Source organism: Hemiscyllium ocellatum, chromosome 7 (genome assembly GCF_020745735.1).
Source record: "Hemiscyllium ocellatum isolate sHemOce1 chromosome 7, sHemOce1.pat.X.cur, whole genome shotgun sequence".
NCBI lineage: Eukaryota > Metazoa > Chordata > Chondrichthyes > Orectolobiformes > Hemiscylliidae > Hemiscyllium > Hemiscyllium ocellatum.
This window is the reverse complement of record NC_083407.1, coordinates 34,501-60,572: the sequence shown is the minus strand read 5'-3', so window position 1 is coordinate 60,572 and position 26,072 is coordinate 34,501. Positions and strand designations below refer to the sequence as shown.

Genomic DNA, 26,072 nt, shown 5'->3' with positions numbered 1-26,072 from the left:
GTGATCATCACCGGAAGCTAATCGGCGCCATGTTGGTAAAGGTGAGATCCGGTTACTTCGCACCCTCCCCAAAGCACGGCCTTTGGCGACCCATCCCGGATCTGAACGTTCATCCACAACCGCTGCGTGAGGAGAGGCTAGAAGGTAATTCAAACAAGCCGAAAATGTGAGGAGTACCGAGTCCCACTTGTGAAATCGGTGCTATGGGGAGGGAAGAGGACATCTTTACGAGAAGAGAAGAGAGATGGAGGGGAGAGCCGGGGGTGGGAGGGGAGGGGGAGAGACGGATGGATGGGGGGGGGGGGGTGTGGGAGGGATGGAATGGGGGCGGGGGCGTGGGAGGGTTGGATGTGAGGGATGGATGGGGGGGGGCCGTGGGAGAGACGGACGGATGGCGGGGTGCGTGGGAGAGACGGAAGGATGGGGGGGTGCGTAGGAGGGATGGATGGGTGGGGGGGGGTGCGTGGGAGGGATGGATGGATGGAGGGGGGTGCAGGATGGATGGGGGTGGGTGTGAGGGATGGAAGGGGGGGCCGGGGGAGGGACGGATGGATGTGGGGGCGTGGGAGGGACGGATGGAGGGGGGACGTGGGATGGATGGATGGGGGTGGGGCTGTAGGAGCGATGGTCGGATGGGGCGGGGGCCGTGGGAGAGACGTACAGATGGGGGGGGCCGTGGGAGAGACGGACGGATGGGGGGGGCCGTGGGAGAGACGGACGGATGGGGTTGGGGCTGTGGGAGAGACGGACGGATGGGGTTGGGGCCGTGGGAGAGACGGACGGATGGGGTTGGGGCCGTGGGAGAGATGGATGGATGGGGGGGGGTGGGGGCGTGGGAGAGATGGACGGATGGGGTTGGGGCTGTGGGAGAGACGGACGGATGGGGTTGGGGCCGTGGGAGAGATGGATGGATGGGGGGGGTGGGGGCGTGGGAGAGATGGACGGATGGGGTTGGGGCTGTGGGAGAGACGGACGGATGGGGTTGGGGCCGTGGGAGAGATGGATGGATGGGGGGGGGTGGGGGCGTGGGAGATATGGACAGATGGGGTGGGGGTGTAGGAGAGATGGATGGGGGTGGGGGCGTGGGAGAGATGGATGGGTGTGGGGGTCGCGTGGGAGGGACGTACGGATGGAGGGGGGCCGTGGGAGAGACGGACGGATGGGGGGGGAGGCGTGGGAGAGACGGACGGACGGATGGGGGGGGAGGCGTGGGAGAGACGGATGGATGGGGGGAGCTGAGGGATGGGGGCGTGGGAGAGATGGATGGGGGTGGGGCCGTGGGAGGGACGGATGGATGGAGGGAGGCCATGAGAGAGATGGACGGATGGGGTGGGGGCGTGGGAGAGATGGATGGATGGGGGGGGAGGCGTGGGAGAGATGGATGGATGGGGGGGAGGCGTGGGAGAGACGGACGGATGGGGGGGGAGGCGTGGGAGAGACGGACGGATGGGGGGGAGGCGTGGGAGAGACGGATGGATGGGGGGAGCTGAGGGATGGGGGCGTGGGAGAGATGGATGGGGGTGGGGCCGTGGGAGGGACGGATGGATGGAGGGAGGCCATGAGAGAGATGGACGGATGGGGTGGGGGCGTGGGAGAGATGGATGGATGGGGTGGGGGTGTGGGAGAGATGGATGGATGTGGGGAGCTGAGGGATGGGCGCGTGGGAGAGATGGATGAATGAGGTGGGGGTGTGGGAGAGACGGATGGATGGGGGTGGGACCTTGGGAGACACGGATGGATGGGGGTGGGACCTTGGGCGACACGGATGGATGCGGGTGGGGCCGTGGGAGAAACGGATGGATGGGGGTGGGGCCGTGGGAGAGACGGATGGATGGGGGGGGCGGCGTGGGAGGGATGGATGGATGGGGGGGCGTGGGAGAGATGGATGGATCAAGGTGGGGGCGTGGGAGAGTTTGGTGGATGGGTTGGGGGCGTGGGAGAGGTGGATGGGGGTGCTGTGGGAGGGATGGATGGGAGGGGCTGTGGGAGGGATGGATGGGGGAGGGGCTGTGGGAGGGATGGATGGGGGAGGGGCTGTGGGAGGGATGGATGGGGAGGGGCTGTGGGAGGGAGGGATGGATGGGGGAGGGGCTGTGGGAGGGAGGGATGGATGGGGGAGGGGCCGTGGGAGGGAGGGATGGATGGATGGATGGGGGTTGGGTCCGTGGGAGGGAGGGAGTGAGTGAGGGAGGGATGGATGGATGGATGGGGGTTGGGTCCGTGGGAGGGAGGGAGGGATGGATGGATGTGGGTTGGGTCCGTGGGAGGGAGGGAGGGAGGGATGTATGGATGGATTGGGGTTGGGTCCGTGGGAGGGAGGGAGGGATGGATGGATGGATGGGGGAGGGGCTGTGGGAGGGAGGGATGGATGGGGGAGGGGCTGTGGGAGGGAGGGATGGATGGATGGATGGGGGTTAGGTCCGTGGGAGGGAGGGAGGGATGGATGGGGGAGGGGCTGTGGGAGGGAGGGATGGATGGATGGGGGTTGGGTCCGTGGGAGGGAGGGAGGGATGGATGGATGGGGGTTGGGTCCGTGGGAGGGAGGGAGGGATGGATGGATGGGGGTTGGGTCCGTGGGAGGGAGGGAGGGATGGATGGGGGTTGGGTCCGTGGGAGGGAGGGATGGATGGATGGATGGGGGATGGGTCCGTGGGAGGGACGGATGGATGGGGGTTGGGTCCGTGGGAGGGAGGGATGGATGGATGGGGGATGGGTCCGTGGGAGGGACGGATGGATGGGGGTTGGGTCCGTGGGAGGGAGGGATGGATGGATGGATGTGGGTTGGGTCCGTGGGAGGGAGGGAGGGATGGATGTATGGATGGATTGGGGTTGGGTCCGTGGGAGGGAGGGAGGGATGGATGTATGGATGGATTGGGGTTGGGTCCGTGGGAGGGAGGGAGGGATGGATGGATGGATGGGGGTTGGGTCCGTGGGAGGGAGGGATGGATGGATGGATGGGGGATGGGTCCGTGGGAGGGATGGATGGATGGGGGTTGGGTCCGTGGGAGGGAGGGAGGGAGGGAGGGATGGATGGATGGATGGGGGTTGGGTCCGTGGAAGGGAGGGAGGGAGGGAGGGAGGGATGGATGGATGGGGGTTGGGTCCGTGGGAGGGAGGGAGGGATGGATGGATGGATGGGGGATGGGTCCGTGGGAGGGATGGATGGATGGGGGTTGGGTCCGTGGGAGGGAGGGAGGGAGGGATGGATGGATGGGGGTTGGGTCCGTGGAAGGGATGGATGGATGGGGGTGGGGCCGTGGGAGAGACGGATGGATGGGGGGGGCGGCGTGGGAGGGATGGATGGATGGGGGGGCGTGGGAGAGATGGATGGATCAAGGTGGGGGCGTGGGAGAGTTTGGTGGATGGGTTGGGGGCGTGGGAGAGGTGGATGGGGGTGCTGTGGGAGGGATGGATGGGGGAGGGGCTGTGGGAGGGATGGATGGGGGAGGGGCTGTGGGAGGGATGGATGGGGAGGGGCTGTGGGAGGGAGGGATGGATGGGGGAGGGGCTGTGGGAGGGAGGGATGGATGGGGGAGGGGCCGTGGGAGGGAGGGATGGATGGATGGATGGGGGTTGGGTCCGTGGGAGGGAGGGAGTGAGTGAGGGAGGGATGGATGGATGGATGGGGGTTGGGTCCGTGGGAGGGAGGGAGGGATGGATGGATGGGGGTTGGGTCCGTGGGAGGGAGGGAGGGATGTATGGATGGATTGGGGTTGGGTCCGTGGGAGGGAGGGAGGGATGGATGGATGGATGGATGGGGGAGGGGCTGTGGGAGGGAGGGATGGATGGGGGAGGGGCTGTGAGAGGGAGGGATGGATGGATGGATGGGGGTTAGGTCCGTGGGAGGGAGGGAGGGATGGATGGGGGAGGGGCTGTGGGAGGGAGGGATGGATGGGGGAGGGGCTGTGGGAGGGAGGGATGGATGGATGGGGGTTGGGTCCGTGGGAGGGAGGGAGGGATGGATGGATGGGGGTTGGGTCCGTGGGAGGGAGGGAGGGAGGGAGGGATGGATGGGGGTTGGGTCCGTGGGAGGGAGGGATGGATGGATGGATGGGGGATGGGTCCGTGGGAGGGACGGATGGATGGGGGTTGGGTCCGTGGGAGGGAGGGAGGGAGGGATGGATGGATGGATGTGGGTTGGGTCCGTGGGAGGGAGGGAGGGATGGATGTATGGATGGATTGGGGTTGGGTCCGTGGGAGGGAGGGAGGGATGGATGGATGGATGGGGGTTGGGTCCGTGGGAGGGAGGGATGGATGGATGGATGGGGGATGGGTCCGTGGGAGGGATGGATGGATGGGGGTTGGGTCCGTGGGAGGGAGGGAGGGAGGGATGGATGGATGGATGGGGGTTGGGTCCGTGGAAGGGAGGGAGGGAGGGAGGGATGGATGGATGGGGGTTGGGTCCGTGGGAGGGAGGGAGGGATGGATGGATGGATGGGGGTTGGGTCCGTGGAAGGGAGGGAGGGAGGGATGGATGGATGGATGGGGGTTGGGTCCGTGGGAGGGAGGGAGGGATGGATGGATGGATGGGGGTTGGGTCCGTGGAAGGGAGGGAGGGATGGATGGATGGATGGATGGGGGTTGGGTCCGTGGGAGGGAGGGATGGATGGATGAATGGGGGGTGGGTCCGTGGGAGGGACGGATGGATGGATGGTTGGATGGGGGAGGGGCTGTGGGAGGGAGGGATGGATGGGGGAGGGGCTGTGGGAGGGAGGGATGGATGGATGGATGGGGGTTGGGTCCGTGGGAGGGAGGGATGGATGGATGGATGGGGGTTGGGTCCGTGGGAGGGAGGGATGGATGGATGGATGGGGGTTGGGTCCGTGGGAGGGAGGGATGGATGGATGGGGTTGGGTCCGTGGGAGGGAGGGATGGATGAATGGATGGGGGTTGGGTCCGTGGGAGGGAGGGAGGGATGGATGGATGGATGGGGGTTGGGTCCGTGGAAGGGACGGATGGATGGATGGTTGGATGGGGGAGGGGCTGTGGGAGGGAGGGATGGATGGGGGAGGGGCTGTGGGAGGGAGGGATGGATGGGTGGATGGGGGATGGGTCCGTGGGAGGGATGGATGGATGGGGGTTGGGTCCGTGGGAGGGAGGGAGGGATGGATGGATGGCTGGGGGTTGGGTCCGTGGAAGGGAGGGAGGGAGGGATGGATGGATGGATGGGGGTTGGGTCCGTGGGAGGGAGGGAGGGATGGATGGATGGATGGGGGTTGGGTCCGTGGGAGGGATGGAGGGATGGATGGATGGATGGGGGTTGGGTCCGTGGAAGGGAGGGAGGGATGGATGGATGGATGGATGGGGGTTGGGTCCGTGGGAGGGAGGGATGGATGGATGAATGGGGGGTGGGTCCGTGGGAGGGACGGATGGATGGATGGTTGGATGGGGGAGGGGCGGTGGGAGGGAGGGATGGATGGGGGAGGGGCTGTGGGAGGGAGGGATGGATGGGGGTTGGGTCCGTGGGAGGGAGGGATGGATGGATGGATGGGGGTTGGGTCCGTGGGAGGGAGGGATGGATGGATGGGGGTTGGGTCCGTGGGAGGGAGGGATGGATGGATGGATGGGGGTTGGGTCCGTGGGAGGGAGGGAGGGATGGATGGATGGATGGGGGTTGGGTCCGTGGGAGGGATGGATGGATGGATGGATGGATGGGGGTTGGGTCCGTGGGAGGGAGGGATGGATGGATGGGGGTTGGGTCCGTGGGAGGGAGGGATGGATGGATTGGTGGGGTGGGCCGTGGGAGGGATGGATGGGGGGGGGCCGTGGGAGGGAGGGATGGATGGATGGGGGGGGGCCGTGGGAGGGACGGATGGATGGAGGGGTGCAGAGGGAGAGACGGATGGAGGGGTGCAGAGGGAGAGACGGATGGATGGGGGTGGGGGCGTGGGAGGGACGGATGGATGGAGGGGGACAGAGGGAGAGACGGCTGGATGGGGTGGCGGCGTGGGAGAGATGGATGGATTGGGTGGGGGCGTGGGAGAGATGGATGGATGGGGGGAGCCGAGGGGTGGGGGCGTGGGAGAGACGGATGGATGGGGGAGGGAGGCGTGGGAGAGACGGATGGATGGGGCTGGGGCCATGGGAGAGATGGATGGATGGGGTTGGGGGCCGTACGAGAGATGGATGGGGGTGGGGCCGTGGGAGGGACGGATGGATGGAGGGGGGCAGTGGGAGGGACGGATGGATGGAGGGAGGCCGTGAGAGAGATGGACGGATGGTGTGGGGGCTTGGGAGAGATGGATGGATGGGGGGAGCCGAGGGGTGGGGGCGTGGGAGAGATGGATGGATGGGGCTGGGGCCGTGGGAGAGACGGACGGATGGAGGGGGGCAGTGGGAGGGACGGACGGATGGGGTGGGGGCGTGAGAGGGACGGATGGATGGAGGGGGGCTGTGGGAGAGACAGATGGATGGGGGTGGGGGCGTGGGAGAGACGGATGGATGGGGGTGGGGGCGTGGGAGGGACGGATGGATGGAGGGGTGCAGAGGGAGAGACGGATGGATGGGGGTGGGGGCGTGGGAGGGACGGATGGATGGAGGGGGACAGAGGGAGAGACGGCTGCTTGGGGTGGCGGCGTGGGAGAGATGGATGGATTGGGGGAGCCGAGGGGTGGGGGCGTGGGAGAGATGGATGAATGGGGTGGGGGCGTGGGAGGGATGGATGGATGGAGGGAGGCCGTGAGAGAGATGGACGGATGGTGTGGGGGCGTGGGAGAGATGGATGGATGGGGGGGAGCCGAGGGGTGGCGGCGTGGGAGAGATGGATGGATGGGGTGGGGGCGTGGGAGAGACGGATGGATGGGGGGGTGCGTGGGAGGGACGGACGGATGGATGGGGGTGGGGCCGTGGGAGGGAGGGATGGATGGGGGGGAGTGGGAGGGACGGATGGATGGGGGAGGGAGGCGTGGGAGAGACGGATGGATGGGGCTGGGGCCATGGGAGAGATGGATGGATGGGGTTGGGGGCCGTACGAGAGATGGATGGGGGTGGGGCCGTGGGAGGGACGGATGGATGGAGGGGGGCAGTGGGAGGGACGGATGGATGGAGGGAGGCCGTGGGAGGGACGGACGGACGGATGGATTGGGGTGGGGCGTGGGAGAGACGGATGGATGGGGGGGCTTGGGAGGGACGGATGGATCAATGGGGGGGCGTGGGAGAGTTTGGTGGATGAGTTGTGGGCTTGGGAGAGATGGATGGGGGTGGGGGCGTTGGAGAGATGGATGGGAGTGGAGTCGTGGGAGGGATGGATGGATGGTGGGGGGCAGTGGGAGAGACAGATGGATGGGGGTGGGGGCGTTGGAGAGATGGATGGGGGTGGGGGCAGTGGGAGAGACAGATGGATGGGGGTGGGGGCGTGGGAGGGACAGATGGATGGGGGTGGGGGCATGGGAGGGACAGATGGATGGGGGTGAGGGCGTGGGAGGGACGGATGGATGGTGGTGGGGGCGTGGGAGGGACGGATGGATGGAGGGGAGCAGTGGGAGAGACGGATGGATGGGGTGGGGGCGTGGGAGAGATGGATGGGGGTGGGGGCATTGGAGAGATGGATGGGGATGGAGTGGTGGGAGGGACGGATGGATGGGGCCGGGGCCGTGGGAGGGACGGATGGATGGGGGGGGCGTGGGAGCGATGGAGGGATCAATGGTGGCGTGGGAGTGTTTGGTGGATGGGTTGGGGCGTGGGAGAGATGGATGGGGGGGTGCCGTGGGAGGGACGGACGGATGGATGGGGGTGGGGCGTGGGAGGGACGGACGGATGGATGGGGGTGGAGGCGTGGGAGAGACGGATGGATGGGGGGGAGGCGTGGGAGAGACGGATGGATCGGGGGGTGGGAGAGACGGATGGATAAATGGGGGGGGCGTGGGAGAGTTTGGTGGATGGGTTGGGAGCGTGGGAGAGATGGATGGGGGTGGGGGCATTGGAGAGATGGATGGGGATGGAGTGGTGGGAGGGACGGATGGATGGAGGGGGGCAGTGGGAGAGACGGATGGATGGAGGGGGGCAGTGGGAGAGACGGATGGATGGGGGTGGGGGCAGTGGGAGAGACGGATGGATGGGGGCGGGTGCCGTGGGAGAGAGGGATGGATGGGATGGGGGCGGGAGCGTGGGAGAGATGGATGGGTGGGTGGATGGATGGGGGCGGGGGCGTGGGAGAGATGGATGGGTGGGTGGATGGATGGGGCGGGGGCGTGGGAGAGATGGATGGCGGGTGTGCGGGAGGGATGTTTTGGGTGGGGTGCGGGAGGGATGGATGGATGGGGGGGATGCGGGAGGTATGGATGAACAAAGAACATAGAAAAATACAGCGCAGTACAGGCCCTTCGGCCCTCGATGTTGCGCCGACCGAAGCCTACCTAACCTACACTAGCCCAATAACCTCCATATGCTTATCCAGTGCCCGCTTAAATGACCATAAAGAGGGAGAGTCCACCACTGCTACTGGCAGGGCATTCCATGAACTCTCAACCCGCTGAGTAAAGAAATGGATGGGGGTGTGTGGGAGGGATGGATGGATGGGGGTGGGTGCGGGTTTTGCGTGCCATTTGGAGCATCGGAGTGAACTTGATAGCCAAATGATTTCCTTCCATCCTGTAGGGATTCTATGATTTCTTATTTGTATGTTTGTCGCTTTTTTTAACTTCTCAGTGATTTGCTGTTTAACCTGTCAGTTTTAACACAGGAGACCTAAGGCATGCGCAAGCCAGATTTTGTCGTCCTTGTGGGAAGCAATAATAGCTTGTCTATAATGTGACTTATCAGTTGCAATTTATACCAAGATGCCCCAACACAACATCAGCATGGAGCAAACAGCTCATGGGACGCACCAGAGCTCACCACACAAAGCTGTGACTGGGATAGTTGAGAAGGAAGGTGATGCTACTATGGAGCGGAAGAAGAAAAAGAAGAAAGAGCCAAGACCAGAGTCCATTATAATCTACCGCACAGGAAGCGAGAGAGTGGAAGAAGATCAGCATGACCCAGACACCACAGCCAAGAACACAGAGGAGCAGACTAACTTTCTGTGTCCTCCCAGTGGAGAAGGTACTACAGATAGATTCTAACTGCACCGACATCCTCTGGCTCCAAGCATAGGTTGTCCATTTGGCCTCTAATAGGCACACTTATTTTCCCCCTGGCCTCTTGCACTTAATATATTTATAAAATGCCTTTGGGATTTCCTTAATCTTATATGCCAAAGAGATTTTGTGGCCCCTTTTTGCCCTCATAATTTATTTTTTAAGCAACGTCCAAAATTCTCTGCACTTGAGAAGGGGCTCCCTTTTAATGCTCTGTGCCTAACGTAGACTTCCTTCTTTTTCTTCAGACTCTCTAGCTCTTGACATCCAGTGTTCCCTGGATTTGCTGCTGTTGCCCTTCACTCTGAAAAGAACATGCTAGCCTTGAATTCTCATTATACTACTTTAGATTAGATTACTTACAGTGTGGAAACAGACCCTTCAGCCCAACAAGTCCACACCGACGCTCTGAAGAGCAACCCACCCAAACCCATTCCCCTACATTTACCCCTTCACCTAACACTACGGGAAATTTCGCATGGCCAATTCACCTAATCTGCGCATCTTTAGATTGTGGGAGGAAACCCATGCAGATATGGGCAGAACGTGCAAACTCACCGGAGGCAGAAATTGAACCTGGGACCCTGGTGCTGTGAGGCTGCAGTGCTAACTACTAAGCCACCATGTCTCCCGCTTTCTAACTGTAGACTTATCTACCATTAGTCTGTTTGCCAGATCCTGTCTAATGATATTGAAATCTGCCTTAACCAGTTTAGACACTTAACGTTATCCTTATCCCTTTCCATAATGATTAGATTAGATTACTTGCAGTGTGGAAACAGGCCCCTCGGCCCAACAAGTCCACACCGACCCACCGAAGTACAACCCACCCAGACCCATTCCCCTACATTTATCCCTTCACCTAACACTACGGGCGATTTAACATGGTCAATTCACCTAACCTGCACATTTTTGGATTGTGGGAGGGAACCCACGCAGGTGTGGGGAGAATTCCTGAAGCAGGGCTCATGGCCGAAATGTCGATTCTCCTGCTCCTTGGATGCTGCCTGACCTGCTGTGCTTTTCCAGCAACACATTTTCAGTGGGGCGAATGTGCAAACTCCACACAGTCACCTGAGGTGGGAATTGAACCTGGGTCTCTGATGCTATGAGGCAGCAGTGCTAACCACTATGTCACTGTGCCGTCCACTTGACTATGAAACGTAGAGTTGTTGTCACTACCCCCAAAATATTTGCCCACTGACACTACAACCACTTGATAGGGTTAATCCTGATCTTAGGGAATAAAACCAGTCACAGAATTAGGTCAAGCACTGCACATCTCTAGTTGGACTATATGTACTGGCATAAAAGTTCTCCTGAGTGCACTGTAAATATTAGACCCCATCTAATCATTTCAAATAAAGATGAAAACAGAAGTTGCTAGAAAATCTTAGCAGGTCTGGCAACATCTGAAGAGAAATCAAAGCTAACGCTTTGGCTCTGGTGACCCTTCCTCAGAACGGGCCTACACCTCTTCAGCGAATTTCTGCAGTGTACACACTGCCACTGCTGACTGTCAATGGTGGAGGGAGTGAAAGTTTTTGGATATGATGCCAATGAAGCAGGCTGCTTTATCCTGTTTGATGTCAAGCTTCTTGAGTGTTGTTGGAGCTACACCCATACAGGCAAGTGGGGAGTATTCCATCAAACTCGTGATTAGTGCCTTGCAGATGGTGGACAGGCTTTAAGGAGTCAGGAAGTGAGTTACTCACTGTAGTATTCTTAGCCTTTGACCTGTTCTTGTAGCCACTGTGTTTGTGACAAGTTGAGTTTCTGGCCAGTGGTAGCCCCAGGGATATTGATGGTGGGGGATTCAGTGATGGTAACACCATTGAATGTCAAGGAGCGGTGATTAACTTTCTCTTCTTTGAGGTGGTCATTACTGGCATTTGTGTGGTGCATGTGTTACTTGTTTGATAACAAAGTTGAAATCCCCATAACCCTATTCCAGTCCCATCTCTCTGAGATTTGCCTACATATCTGTTCCTACATCTCCCTCTTTTCGGAGGCCTGTAATATAATCCAAACAAGGTAATCATCCTTTTTTAAAAAATCTTTAACCTCTACCTGTACAGCCTCATTTGTATTAATCCAACATTCCCAACTCTCTTACATCAGCCCCATTGCACCTGAAACTTTTATACTCTGGAATGTTGAGCTGACAGTCCTGTCCTTCAACCATGTCTTAGTGATTGCAACATGTATTCCCAAATGGTGACCATAACTGTAAATGCTTCTAGGAGAAAGTGATGAAGCCCAAAACATCGATCTCCTGCTCCTCAGATGTTGCCTGACCGGCTGCTTTTCCAGCATCTCACACTTTTTGATTCTGTAAATTATTCTGCCTTATCAGTCAGGCACCTTGCATTAAATAGATACAATTTTACTTTCCAGTCCTCCCATGTCCCTTATGATGATCATGTTTTCTCTGCTAGATAGACTGACCTGGTATTCCTTCTATATCTGAACGATGCTCCTGATTTTAAATCGGTTCTGCCCAACCTCATCCCAAAGTAGTTTAAAACCTTTTCAATGGCGCAAGCAAATATCTCAACAAGAATACTGGACCCATTCCAGTTCAGGTGCAATCTATCCAGCTTGTACAGATCCCACCTGCCCCCAGAAACTGTCCCAATGATCTAACAATCTAAAGCCCCCTCCTTTATACCATCACTGTAGCCATGTGTTCATCTGACCTATCTTATTCCTATACTCAGTCAGGCATAGCAGTGGAAGTAATTTGGGGAATTGCATTCTTAATAGTCTTATGCTTTAATCTGCAACCACTTTTCTTAATTCCTGTGACAGGACCTCTTTTTCTTTACCAATGTAATTGGTACAGATGTCATGACGACTGGCTGTTCACCTTCCCCTTCAGACTACCTTGCAGCCATTCTGAGACATGCCTGACCCTAGCACCAGAGAGGCAACATATTATTTAAGAGCCTTGTTTGTACCCACAAAACTGCCTGTCAGTTTTCATTTGATGTCATGTTTCTGCCAGTCCTGTAGAGTCATAGGGTTGTACAGCAGGAAACAGACCCTTTAGTCCAATTCATCCATACCTACCAAATATCCCAAATTAATCTTGCCCCATTTGCCAGCATTCAGCCCATATCCCCCTCAGCCCTTCCTATTTACGCATTTTAAATGTTGTAATTGTACCAGCATCCACCTGTTCCTCTGGCAGTTCATTCCATACATGCAGCAGCCTTTACATGAAAAGGTTGCCCTTCAGGTCCTTTTCTAAATCTTTTCCCTCTGACTTTAAACCTATGTCTTTAGTTTTGGACTCCCCTATTCTGGGGAAGAGACCTTAGCTATTCACCCTGTCTGTGTGTCTCATGATTTTATAAATCACTATAATATCACCCTTCAGTCTTCAAAGCTACAGGGGAAAAACTGTGCTCAACTGGAATGCAAAACCTCTGAATGAAGAATATTAGAGGACCTCCAGTGAGAGCAGGAAATTGGAAATTGAATATCATAAGTTGAAAGAGCTTAATGAAATTGTGGGCTGAACGGTTATGGAATAATCCAGTGTTGCTGTTTCTGATGGGGCCCTTCTCTCCAAATATTCTGAGCTGTGATATATAATGTCACTGAGGAAAGAACATTGTACAAAACATCAGCTTGCATGTGATCACTGTCTGAGCCTCAAATGAAGTGTGAAGAAAATGTTTATATTTCAGGTTGATAAAATCTTCTGTTGTTTGTGAGATAGGTGGCTGGAGCGTACCTACTGACAGCAGATATGTAACACTAACTGGCACAATCACCCGTGGCAAGAAGAAGGGGCAGATGGTGGACATCCACGTAACGCTAACTGAGAAAGAGCTCCAGGAACTAGCCAAGTCAAAGGAGCCCCTACAGCCTGAAGAAAAAGGCACAAAAAAAGCATGTGATGTAGGGCTGCATAGAGGTCCTCATGTTGTCATATGGAGCCTTGTGTGTGCTCCAGTGGTCTTTGTGTTATCCTTTGTCATGTCCTTTTATTATGGAACCATTACCTGGTATAACATTTTCTTGGTTTACAACGAGGAACGGTCCTTCTGGCATAAGATTACAATTTGCCCTTTTCTGATTATTTTTTACCCAGTGCTAATTGTAGCAATGTCTATGTCCCTTGCTGTGTACACAACCGTGACACAGATATCCTGGTCATTTGGTGAGTGGTGGCAAGCAGTGCGAGACTTGGAGAAAGGTTTCTGTGGCTGGTTGTCTGGGAAACTTGGTCTGGAGGATTGTTCCCCGTACAGCATTGTGGAGCTGCTGGATTCTGACAATGTTTCAGGTAGTCTGTCCTGTAAGGCAGCACCAGCAGGGGAGCAGACATCTGCTGTTTAAAGAATACTGATCCAGAGAGAAAGCACCTGACCGAAGAAACTGCTTAGGATTTTGAAATGAAATGAAGTTTTGAGTGAATTTATTCTGCCCCTGTAATGTTGTTTGACTTTGTAGTATTCAGATGCACGTAACTAACGTCTGCTTTTAGGAAGAAATTTAAGCTGTTTAGATCAATAAGCATAACCATGTAAGACTCATGTCTCTGCTAATGCATGGGAGGCTTGTTTGCCTTTTGCCAGTTCCCACTATCACTTAGTTCCTGGAGCTAGAATACCCAAGTTTGAATTATCACTCTCTTAATGCAGGGTCTGACCCTACTCTAGTGCAAGAAGCTACAAATAATGGTATCAGGTCAAATGGAGAAGAATTGCTATTTAACTTATTTATTTATTTTAATGTCTGAAGGTGCTGGCCTGTGCTTTCCCTGCAAAACTGTTAGTTTATTTTTTAATGGAGTAGCTTATTTGCAAACACTAAAAGGCTACTAAAGGTTGAGGGTATATTAGCAGGGTTTTCTACAGTATTGATTTTTTTTTTGAATGAGCCATGAATATATGAAGCAACTGCCTATGCTAATTATACTTCAACTGTGTTAAAGGCCTAATCGAAGAGAGATCGTGACTGCCAGGATGTACTTTTGTTCTATGGTTAAATCCAGTATGACAACAAAAGGTAATGCGGCAATTCACCATAGACTTTAATATTTCAGGGGATCTTAAGGCCTTGACGCACCATTTAACATTTAGTTAATTTAAAGCTTATCACATTCATAATACTTGAACATAGAATAAAGATAATTTACATCATTTCTGTAGAATATTCACTCTTCAATCATTAAATTAAACTCTTTTATAGCTTTAATAATATAACTGAATACCTTTCCATGTCCAGATTGAACCAGGTCAATTTCCCTATGCTTCAAATTTTGGTCTTGCATCAAGCACATCACTTGGTCATAAGTATGCGACTTCTCAATTAGTACAAACTGTGGTGGGAGCAATTTGTTTAGCTCCTACAGTGCTCTGGTTCCACGTCCAGTTTGGCACCAGCAGGTTGTCACATTTAATCATTCCTGCATCTTAATTAAGTGCTGTCTTTTGACTTTCAATCCACTAATATATCCTTGTCTGTACCGAGTTATCTGATTTTATATCATTTAGTGTTTCAAAGAAAACAATCCCAGTCTATTCAATTTTTCTTCTTGACTAAAACCCTCCAAGCCAGAAAACATCTTGATAAATCTCTTCTGCACCCTCTCCAATGCAATTGCGTAACTCCAGTAACATAGATTCTAGAACTGTGTATAATTCTCTAGCTGTGTCCAAAATCAATGTTTTATACAATTCTAGTGTCACTTCCCTGCTTTTAAATGCTATGCCTGGACCAGTAGAGGCAAGTATCTCATGCTGCCTTAACCACTTTGTCTATCAGTCCCACTAGAGGCCAGTGAACATGCAAACCAAGATCCCTTTGATACTCCGTATTTCCCAGTGTCCTATCATTTGTAACACATTCCCTTGCCTTATTTGCCTGCCCAGGGGAATTGACTCTCACTAAATAGGATTGAATTCCATTTGCCACTGATCAACCCATCTGACCAGCCAGGCAAAAGTGAAGATTGCAGATACTGGAGATTAGAGTCAAGATTAGAGTGGTGCTGGAAAAGCACAGCAAGTCAGGCAGCATCCAAGGAGCAGGAAAATTGACGTTTCTCAGCACCAGGGACCCGGGTTCAGTTTTATCCTCTGATGATTCTCTATGCAGAGTTTGTACATTCTCCCTATGTCTGTATAGGTTTCCTCTGTGTACTCCAGTTTCCTCCCACAATCCAAAGCTGTGGCGATTAGGTGGATCGATCATGCTGAATTGCCTGTAGTGTCCAAAGTTGATAGGTTAGAGGGGTTGTTTTGATTGGGATGCTTTTTTGGAAAGCCGATGTGGACTCAATGGCTGATTGACCTGATTCCACACTCAGTATTCTATGATTCTATTATACAGAATGTTCATGGAGGGGATTTTAGCAATAATAATGCCATTTGAATGTGAAGGAATTAGATTCTCTCTTGGATGAACTCATAATCTCATAGAACGGCATGAACATGACTCAATTTCCACATCACTGGCCAGATGCCACTGTTACTGCAGTCTGGAACTACTTGTTGATGGTTGGGGCTAATTCTGATGCATAAGTCTTCAGAACAATTGCTGAAATTGTCAGGGCCAGTCTTCAGCCAATTCAATTTGCCCTTCATGTTACCACAAAATAGCTGAAAACACTCACAAGGAGGCAAAGATGGAGCATCTACTGAGCAAACCTGGTTGAAGTTGGTTACAAATGCTTCAATCTTGTCTTTAGCCCTGATGTGCTGGTTCTCCCATCATTGCAGATGGTAATGCCAGAGGAACTTCAATTTTTTTCCTTCCTCCCTCCCCCACCCCCCCCCACCACCACCACCACTGCCTAATTGCGGTAGTGCTTTTTTCCCCCAGTACCCATGTGTGTTTGCAAGTGTGAGACACAATGAAAGACATAAGGTACACCAATCTTTATTCAATTTCCACCACCAGGAAGGAAAGAAACACCAGAGTGGCCAGTGACAAGCAGTGCCCTTGACATCAAAGGGCAATGCTGTGTGATCAAACAGTGAAGGGGAGGGCAGGGATTAAATCAAAGTAGAATTGGATGGGGAAATTAGGCACTCCACTCCCTGCGGCACCCACCTCTTCCTGAACAGCTCAAGGGTGTTGGTGGACACTGCATGCTCCTTCTCCAGAGACACCCGGGCTCTAATGTAACCGCGGAACACGGGCAGGCATTCGGCCCTAATGACCCCCTTCACGACCCGCTGCCTGGACTTGTTTATGGCCAGTTTGGCCAGGCCCAGAGGCAGACCCACGAGGAGGTCTTCAGAACTGCCCTCCCCCTTCTGTACAGTGTGTCCGAAGATCAAAGAGTGTGGGACTGAAGTGCAATCCTGTTTTCTTACCTGTCAGCCTGGGCTCTCTGGGGCTGTTAATCTGGTCCAATCAAGGAACTCCTTTTTATTTGAAGTCCACCTGGCTGACCTCATTACATCACTACACTTTTCATATCTACTTTAAACTTTCCCCTTTTTACTTTAAACTTATGTTCCCAAGTAATTGATATTTCTATTCATTCTATTCATGCCTCGTATTTTTGGAAACTTCTATCAGGTTGTTGCTCAGTCTCTGTTCAAGTAAAAACAAACCAAATTTCTCCACGCACTCCTAAAAGCTAATGCTCTCCAGGCAGTATCCTGATAAACCTTTTCTGTACCTGTTAATGGGAATACTTGTCCAATTTAAAGTATATTACTAACATAAAATTCCTATAGCACGGAAGACACCCTTTGAAGAGCATCCCATCCAAACTGTACCCCCATTCCTATAACCCCTCATTTACCATTTACCATGGCTACTCCATCCAGCTTCTGTATCCCTAGACACTACAATGTCCTGTAGCCAATCCACCTAACCTGCACGTTTTTGGACTGTGGGATGAAAGCAGAGCACCCCAGTGGAAACCCATGCAGATGTAGAAAGAATGTCCAAACTCCATATAGACACTCACCTAAGGCTGGGATTGAACTTATGTCCCCATCTCTGTGAGGTAACTGTTAACCACCGAGCCACCATGCTATTCTTGGTTCACCTGCAAGTAGTCTTGTGTTGTAATTTCACCAGCTGATTTCTCATTTTGGGGTATGTTTATACTCCTGCACTCTTTTCAATAAATCAAAATTTATCATCTGGCTTGATGATAATGAAAGAGTAGGGAATTTGTGGGTAAAGTTAAAAATCACACAACACCAGGTTATAGTACAATAGGTTTATTTGGAAGCATTAGCTTTCAGAGCGCCACTCCATCAGGTGAATGTGGAGGTTAAGATATTGCTCACAGAATTTATAGTCAAAGAAGTCCAGTATCATGGAAGTGGGGTACAGTAAACAATCTTGGGTTAAAACTTCCATCTTTTCTAGTGGGATATGCTGATTTCTGTTCTTTAATATGTAAATCACAGAACTTCTTTTCAATAACATTCTCAAGATAGCTCAGCTTTTTAAACAGTACGTATGAAGTCTGTCTGTGTCCCAATGCTATGTCAGACTGCCAAACTCTCTGTATAGTTTTAGAGTTTTACATGGATTCATGCAGTTTTTTAGCAAAATAAAATGTAATTCTGCAATAATAGATTCACCCATAAGCTTGTGTGTGCGCATGGAGAAGCGACAGATTGAGTGTGTAGGTGTGAGTGCACGTGACTGTGTGTGAATGAGTGTGACAGGGTATGTGTGAGAGGGTGTGTGTGTGTGCGTATGACAGAGGGTCGACATTGGTGTGTGCATATGTAGAAGTGTGAGAGTGTATCATGCGGTAGGGTCAGCTGTACTGTGCCATTAACCCACTGTCCCAATTGAGGCCATTTCCACCGAATACCCAACTTTGCTAACAGCTGCTGCTTAGCCACTCTGTTGTTGCTTGTCCCGAAGTCCATCTTGGAGAATGGTCACCCAAAGGTCCAAGGCCGAATGTCCCGTACTGCTGACGTTCTCCCTGACTGGGAGGGAACACTCCTGCCTGATGATTGTTGAGTGGTGTCTGTTCATCCATTGTCGCAACGTCTGCTCGCCAATGTACCGTGCCTCAGGGCATCCTTGCCTGCCGCGTATGCGATAGACTATGTTGGCTTAGTCACATGAATATTCACCACATACATGGTGGGAGGTGTCCCCACGTGTAATGGTGATACTCTAACACAGCATCTGCTGCAAGATGTGGCAGGGTTGTATGGTGGTGGTGTCCTGAAAGCTGGGCAGTTTGCTCTGAGTCATGATCTGTTTAAGATTTGGAGGTTTAAAGGTGAGAAGTGGAGGCGTGGGCAAGGTCTGGGGAGAGGGCTCAACCTATTGATAATTTGTTGCAGGCTGTGAAGAACATAGCATAGTTGTTTGGCGCCTAGGAAATACTGGATAACAAAGGATACCCTCACTGTTATTACAGTTTCTCGCTGTGGCACATTAGAACTGGCACTCGAGTTGAGCATCGTACCCTATTCTTATGAGGGTATCCTTGAGTACTTGGGTTCATGTCACACTACAGGTGACCCCACTGCAGAATACACGTCCATGCTTGTGCACCCTTACGCAGATCCCCTTTCATATGCACACACATGCACCCTCCCCTGCACTCTCACCAATACACTCGCCCTCTCTCACATACCCCATCACACTCCCTCACACACATTTAACCAAGCTTACACACACACAAGCACACTATCACATACACTGACATCCACAGGTGCACACTCACATGCACACTCAATCTGTTGCTCCTACATGCACACACATATTAGCTTATGGGCTGAATTTATTTTGCAGAATTACATTTTATTTTGCTCAAAAACTGCATGAATCCATGTAATACTCTGTAAAGCTATACAGAGGGTTTGTCAGTCTGACAAAGCATTGGGGCACAGACAGACTTAATACCTTCCATAGATTAGATTACTTACAGTGTGGAAACAGGCCCTTCGGCCCAACAAGTCCTCACCGAAGCGCAACCCACCCATTCCCCTACATTTACCCCTTTACCTAACACTACGGGCAATTTACCTGACCTGAACATCTTTGGACTGTGGGAAGAAACCGGAGCACCCGGAGGAAACCCACACAGACACGGGGAGAACGTGCAAACTCCACACAGTCAGTCGCCTGAGTCGGGAATTGAACCCAGGTCTCTGGCGCTGTGAGGAAGCAGTGCTAACCACTGTGCCACCTTGCCACCCACCTGTTGGACTATAACCTGGTGTTGTGTGGTTTTAAACTTTGTACACCAGTCCAACACTGGTACCTCGCAAGTTGTGGAATTTATGCAGTGAAACACAATTCTGTTGCTGCCTCAAGATATCCAATTTGCAGTTGCTAGATTTGTTTAAAATCATCCTAGTTAATAAGATGCTAATGCTGCACAACATGTTGGAAGGCATCTGCAATATGGAGATAGGATTTCATCTCCATGAGGACTGTGTGATGATCACTCTTATCGATGCTGTCAAAGGCACATATCATATGCAAGGTAGATTGATGAGAATGGTGTCAAGTAATATTTTATCATCACTTGCTGCAGACCCAGTCTAGTAGCTCTGCCCATTAGTACTTATAACATTGAGGTATTTACATATATACTTGTGATGTGAAGGCATACAAGGTTATGGGCCAAATGCTGAAAAATGTGATTAGAATAGTTAGTTAGTTCATTTTTGACTCACAGCCTCAATAGGCTGAATGGCCTTTATCTGCTTCGTAAACCTCTGATTCCATTACTACCATTTTAAATGTAGAGCTTCCAATTTAACTGCCCTTTGGAATACTTTTTTAAAATTCTTTTATATTTGCTAATGTTAACTCTTTTTTAGATTGGTTCCCTACAGTATGGAAACAGGTACTTCGGCCCAACAAGTCACCACTGACCTTCAGAAGAGTAAGGTTCCAGACCCATTCCCCTATATTTACCCCTGACTAATGCACCTAACATTATGGACACTTTAGCATAGCCAATTCACGTGACCGGCACATCTTTGGATTGTGGGAGGAAACCCGCACAAACGTGGGAGAATGTGCAAACTCTGCGTAGACAGTCGCCCGAGGCAGGAATTGAACCCAGGTCCCTGGCGATGTGAGCTACCATGCCACCCTGGTTTTGTTACTATTCCAACTTACACAAACAATTGGACAATATTTACAACTAATCATGACTTTAAAGAGCTCTGCCATGCCACCTCTTGGCATAACCCCCCCCCCAACTCCAATAACGTGTCATTACCAATAAATAATTTAAACTCCTCATGCCTTGCACCTCATTTTACCAATGCATACAATATAAGCTCAGAGCTACACACAACACTGCAACTTCAGCATAAAGAAGTCCTAACCATTTTTAATTTATCTTGTATATCACCATGAGAAGGGATCACTGCTCTTCTATCAGTATGCATTTTCTCTTTACTTCCAAGATGTACTAGGATAGCACACAACTATCTTCCATCCTTCTTAACCAACTTGTACTCGTGTTGCACAATTGTCAATGATTGCTATACCCTTCAATTTTATGCCACATGCAAATTTTAATATTGTTTATATGTATACTTAATAAATGCTATTCAGCAGTTCAATCAGCTTGTCTTCTCCAGATGCTCAATAATTTAATCTTGTGATGGAATGAAGAATGGGAACAACACCAGCAGTTTTCACTTTGCTATTGAATACATTGTCAGATTGCTAGCCCTTCAGGCACAATTTTCCTTTTGTTAGAAGTTTGGAGAAATGTAGTTTTACTAGGCTTCCAAGCCATTAATTAGGAACTATTGTGTCCTTACTAGCATGTGATGCCCATGTCTGCTCTCAGGGTTTTGTATAATTGCAGCATTAGTTCTGCATCCTTGTATTTCAGTTCTATAGAGATAAAGGCCAATGTTCCATTAACTTTCTTGATTATTTTCTGCATCTGTTAGTAGAGTCGTAGAGATATGCAGCATGGAAACTGACCCTTTGGTCCAACTCATCTGTACTGACCAGATAACCTAAATAAATCAAGTCTCATTTGACCAGGTCCCTCTAACTCTTCCTATTCACGTGCACATCCGAATGCCTTTTAAATGTTATAATTGTACCAGTTTCCACTACTTCCTAGGCAGCTCATTCCATGCATGCGCCACCCTCTGTTTGAAAACGTTGCCCCTTAGGTCCCTTTTGAATCTTTCCCTTCTCACCTTAAACCAATGCTGTGTAGTTTTGGACTTGCCACCCACATTGTCAGTTTACGCTGTTCATGCCCCCATGATTTTATAAACCTCTATAAGGCCACCCCTCACCCTCCGACGAAGCTCCAGGGAAAATACCTTCAGCCTCTCCCTATAGTTCAAGCCCTCCAACCCTGGCAACATCCTTGTAAGTCTTTTCTGAATCCTTTCAAGTTTCACAACATCTTTTGTACAGCAGGGAGACCAGAATTGCATGCAGTATTCTAAAAGTGGCCTCACCGATGTCCTGTACAGTCACAACATGACTTCCCAACTCCTGTATTCAATGCATTACATAGAAAGAGAATTGGCTTGGCAGCAGGAGTCAGAGAATAATTGGGGAGGGGGGTTTCTCAAAATGGAGAACTATGACCAGTGGTGTTTCACAGGGATCCGTGTTGGGACCACTGCTGGTTGTGATATAAATAAATCATCTGGAGGAAAGTCTAGGTGGTCTGATTAGCAAGTTTGCAGATGACACTAAGTTTGGTGGAGTAGCTGATAGTGACAGGAACTGTCAGAATGCAGCAGGATATAAAATAGAATCCCTAAAGTGTGGGAACAGGCCCTTCGGCCCAACAAGTCCACACCAACCCTATGAAGAGATGGGAAAATTTTAAGGGAAATATGCATGGAAAATCTTTATGCAGAGGATCGTGAGTGTCTGGAACGCGTCCCCAGCAGAGGTGGTAGAAGTATGAATGTTGAAAATCAGAAACAAAATTGTTGCTGGAAAAACAGCAGGTCTGACAGTATCTGTGGAGAGAAAGCAGAGTTAATATTTTGGGTCCAGTGACCCTTCTTCAGAACTAATCGAGTCGAGAACATTGCAGGGAAGGTGCTGTGGGTATATGTTGGGAGTGGAGGACGTGTGGATCAAGGTGTCCTGGAGGGAATGGTCCCTGCGGAAGGCTGGCAAAGGCAGGGAGCACAGTATGTGTCTGTGGTGGCATCCTGCTAGAGATGGCAGAAATGGCAGCTCACGATCCTTTGGCTATGGATGCTGGTAGGGTGGTAGGTGAGGACCTTACAGAGGCTTATAAAAACATATGGGGCATGTTTAGGATAAATAGACAAGGTCCTTTTCCTGGGGAAAGTTGGGGAGTCCAGAACTAGAGGGCATAGGTTTAGGGTGAGGGGAAAAATTTAAAAGGGACCTAAGGGGCAACATTTTCACACACTGGGTGGTGCATGTCTGGAATGAGCTGCCAGGGAAAGTGGCAGAGGCTGGTACAATTATAGCATTTAAAAGGCATCTGGATGCATATATGAATAGGAAGAGTTTAGAGGGATATGGGCCAAGTGCTGGCAATTCCTAATATTAGATTAGGATGTCTGGTTGGCCTGGACAAGTTGGACCAAAGAGTTTGTTTCCATGCTATACATGTCTATGTCTCTGTGACGAAGGATCGTATTGCTGTTGTGAGAGGTGAAGTCCTCTGGATTTAAGCCTGCCGGTCTCAACATTGAATTCAACAACTTCAGATGATTATCCCATCTCGACCCCTCTGTTTGCATTCTGCTCCATAATTTTATTTCATTTATTTTATTTACCTTTTTTATTTTTTTTTCACTGTTTTGTACCTCTTATTTCTTGACTGTCTCTCTTTCTCTCGCTCCCCATTCTCTCATCACCTTTTTCCTCTCCTCTTCCCCTTTGCTACCCTTCTCCCCTGTTTTCCATTTTGCCTCTGCTTCACCCATTGCCCCCCCCCCCCCCATCCCCTACATATTTTGTCACATAGCACTGGCTTCAACCTTGGTCATTCACAGCTCCTAATCTCCCTATAATCTCTCTATGCACTGTTATTATCACCTCTTTATTGCTACCTTTGCTTCTGAAGCCATGACTAAACCTTCTCTCAGCCCAGTATAAATACCTCCCTATTTCTCCCTTTTTTTTAGCTTTCACAAAGGGTCAGTTAGACTCGAAACGTCAGCTCTTTTCTCTCCTTACAGATGCTGCGAGACCTGCTGAGATTTTCCAGCATTTTCTCTTTTGGTTTCAGATTCCGGCATCCGCAGTAATTTGCTTTTATTTTTTAATTTTGTATTCATGTTGTGACTGATTTTTCATTCCATGACTGATCACTTTCCTCAAGTCTGTGGTGTGGCTCTCTTTCAAACTCCTTTTGGAAATGCATGCACACCAGGTCAATGACCTCATTCTCAGCATTAAAAGAATCATAGGAGTTGTGCAGCACAGAAGACAATAGACAATAGGTGCAGGAGTAGGCCCATTCTGCCCTTCAAGCCTGCACCACCATTCAATATGATAATGGGTGATCATCCTTAATCAGTATCCTGTTCCTGCCTTATCTCCATAACCCTTGATTCCACTATCCTTGAGAGCTCTATCCAACTCTTTCTTAAATGAATCTAGAGACTGGGCCTTCACTGCCCTCTGGGGAAGAGCATTCCACACAGCCACCACTCTCTGGGTGAAGAAGTTTCTCCTCATCTCTCTCCTAAATGGTCTACTCCTTATTTTTAAGCTGTGTCCTCTGGTTCGGCATTCACTCGTCAACGGAAACATGTTTCCTGCCGCCAGAGAGTCCAAACCTTTAATAATCTTATATATCTCATAGAACATAGAAAAATACAGCGCAGTACAGGCCCTTCGGCCCTCGATGTTGCGCCGACCAAATCCTACCTAACCTACACTAGCCCAATAAGTTCCATATGCCTATCCAATGCCTGCTTAAATGACCATAAAGAGAGAGAGTTCACCACTGCTACTGGCAGGGCATTCCATGAACTCACAACCCGCTGCGTAAAGAATCTACCCCTAACATCTGTCCTATACCTACCACCCCTTAATTTAAAGCTGTGTCCCCTAGTAACAGCTGACTCCATTAGCGGTAAAAGGTTCTCAGTGTCTATCCTATCTAAACCCCTAATCATCTTATACACCTCTATCAAATCTCCCCTAAACCTTCTTTTCTCCAATGAGAACAGGCCCAAGTGCCTCAGCCTTTCCTCATACGATCTTCCTACCATGCCAGGCAACATCCTGGTAAACCTCCTCTGCACTCGTTCCAATGCCTCCACATCCTTCCTATAGTATGGCGACCAAAACTGCACTCAATCAAATCCCTTCTCAGTCTTCTAAACTCAAGGGTTAGGGTTAGGGACTGACAGGCGGTTCTGTGGACATGGGCGAAACTCTCAGATGGTTTGTTGCCTCCCGGGTGCCAGGGTCCAAAAAGTCTCGGACCATGTCTTCAGAATCCTTAAGGGGAAAGGTGTGCAACCAGAAGTCATGGTACACATTGGCACCAACGACATAGGTAGAAAGAGGGGTGGGGAGGTCATTCAGGAACTCAGGGAGTTAGGCTGGAAGCTAAAAGTTAGGACTCTAGCTAAAAGCTAGAGTCGTTGTTGCTGGTGCCACATGACAGTGAGGCAAGGAATAGGGAGAGAGTGCAGTTGAACACGTGACTGCAAGGATGGTGTAGGAGGGAGGCTTTCAGGTATTTGGACAATTGGACTGCATTTTGGGGAAGGTGGCACCTGTACAAGCAGGATGGGTTGCACCTGAACCAAAAGGGCACTAATATCCTGGGAGGTAGGTTTGCTAGCACTCTTCGGGGTGGTGGGGGGGTGGGAGGGTGGAGGTGTTTAAACTAATTTGGCAGGGGGATGGAATCCGGACTTGTAATTTAGCAAGTAGGTTAGCTGTTTTTCAGAATGTCCGAGAATGTAGGGAGGCTGTGGAGAAGGTAGCACTGACAGGGAATACTTGCAGACACAGAGATGGGCTCAAGTGTGTATACTTCAACGCAAGGAATATCAGAAATAAGGTGGCTGAACTTAAGGCGTGGATTGGTACTTGGGACTACGATGTTGTGGCCATCACTGGCTAACCGGTCGAAGTCAGAGAGTGGTGGTAGATAGTAAATATTCAGCCTGGAGCCCAGTTACAACTGGAGTTCCGCAGGGATCAGTTTTGGCTCCTCTGCTGTTTGCAATTTTTATTAATGACTTGGAAGAGGGAGTCGAAGGATGGCTCAGTAAATTTGCAGACAATACGAAGATTGATGGAGTTGTGGATAGTGAGGAGGGCTGTTGTCAGCTGCAAAGGGACTTAGATATGATGCAGAGCTGGGCTGAGGAGTGGCAGATGGAGTTCAACCCTGTCAAGTGTGAGGTTGTACATTTTGGAAGGACAAATAAGAATGCGGAATACAGGGTTAACGGTAGGGTTCTTAGTAAGGTGGAGGAGCAGAGGGATCTTGGGATCTATGTTCATAGATCTTTGAAAGTTGCCACTCAGGTGGATAGAGCTTGTAAGAAGGCCTATGGTGTATTAGCGTTCATTAGCAGAGGGATTGAATTCAAGAGTCGTGAGGCGATGTTGCAGCTGTATAGGACCTTGGTAAGGCCACATTTGGAGTACTGTGTGCAGTTCTGGTCGCCCCATTTTAGGAAAGATGTGGAAGCTTTGGAGAGGGTGCAGAGGAGATTTACCAGGATGTTGCCTGGAATGGAGAATAGGCCGTACGAGGATAGGTTGAGAGTGCTAGGCCTTTTCTCATTGGAACAGCAACGGATGAGGGTTGACTTGATAGGGGTTTATAAGGTGATCAGGGGAATAGATAGAGTAGACAGAAACTTTTTCCCCGGGTACAACAGAGTGTTACAAGGGGACATAAATTTAAGGTGAAGGGTGGAAGGTATGGGGGGATGTCAGGGGTAGGTACTTTACCCAGAGAGTGGTGGGGGCATGTAATGCGCTGCCTGTGGGAGTGGCAGAGTCAGAATTATTGGTGACCTTTAAGTGGCAATTGGATGGGTACATGGATAGGTGCTTAAGCTAGGACAA

General features: G+C 51.2%; 1 protein-coding gene across 1 annotated transcript; it reads left to right on the top strand.

Moving 5' to 3' along the window:
* The first annotated feature begins 47 nt into the window (after window positions 1-47).
* Window positions 48-17,554, top strand: tmem169b (transmembrane protein 169b). The gene is made up of 3 exons (XM_060827767.1): window positions 48-144; window positions 8,670-9,042; window positions 12,805-17,554. Exons 2-3 carry the CDS (start codon window positions 8,778-8,780, stop codon window positions 13,425-13,427), a joined length of 888 nt encoding a protein of 295 aa, XP_060683750.1. The 5' UTR covers window positions 48-144; window positions 8,670-8,777; the 3' UTR covers window positions 13,428-17,554.
* The last annotated feature ends 8,518 nt before the right edge of the window (window positions 17,555-26,072 follow it).

Coding starts and splice junctions, on each gene's coding strand:
- tmem169b (XM_060827767.1), top strand. CDS start 8,778: ATGCCCCAACACAACATCAGCATGGAGCAAACAGCTCATGGGACGCAC. Junction 9,043..12,804: donor GTGTCCTCCCAGTGGAGAAG/GTACTACAGATA, acceptor TTTGTGAGATAG/GTGGCTGGAGCGTACCTACT.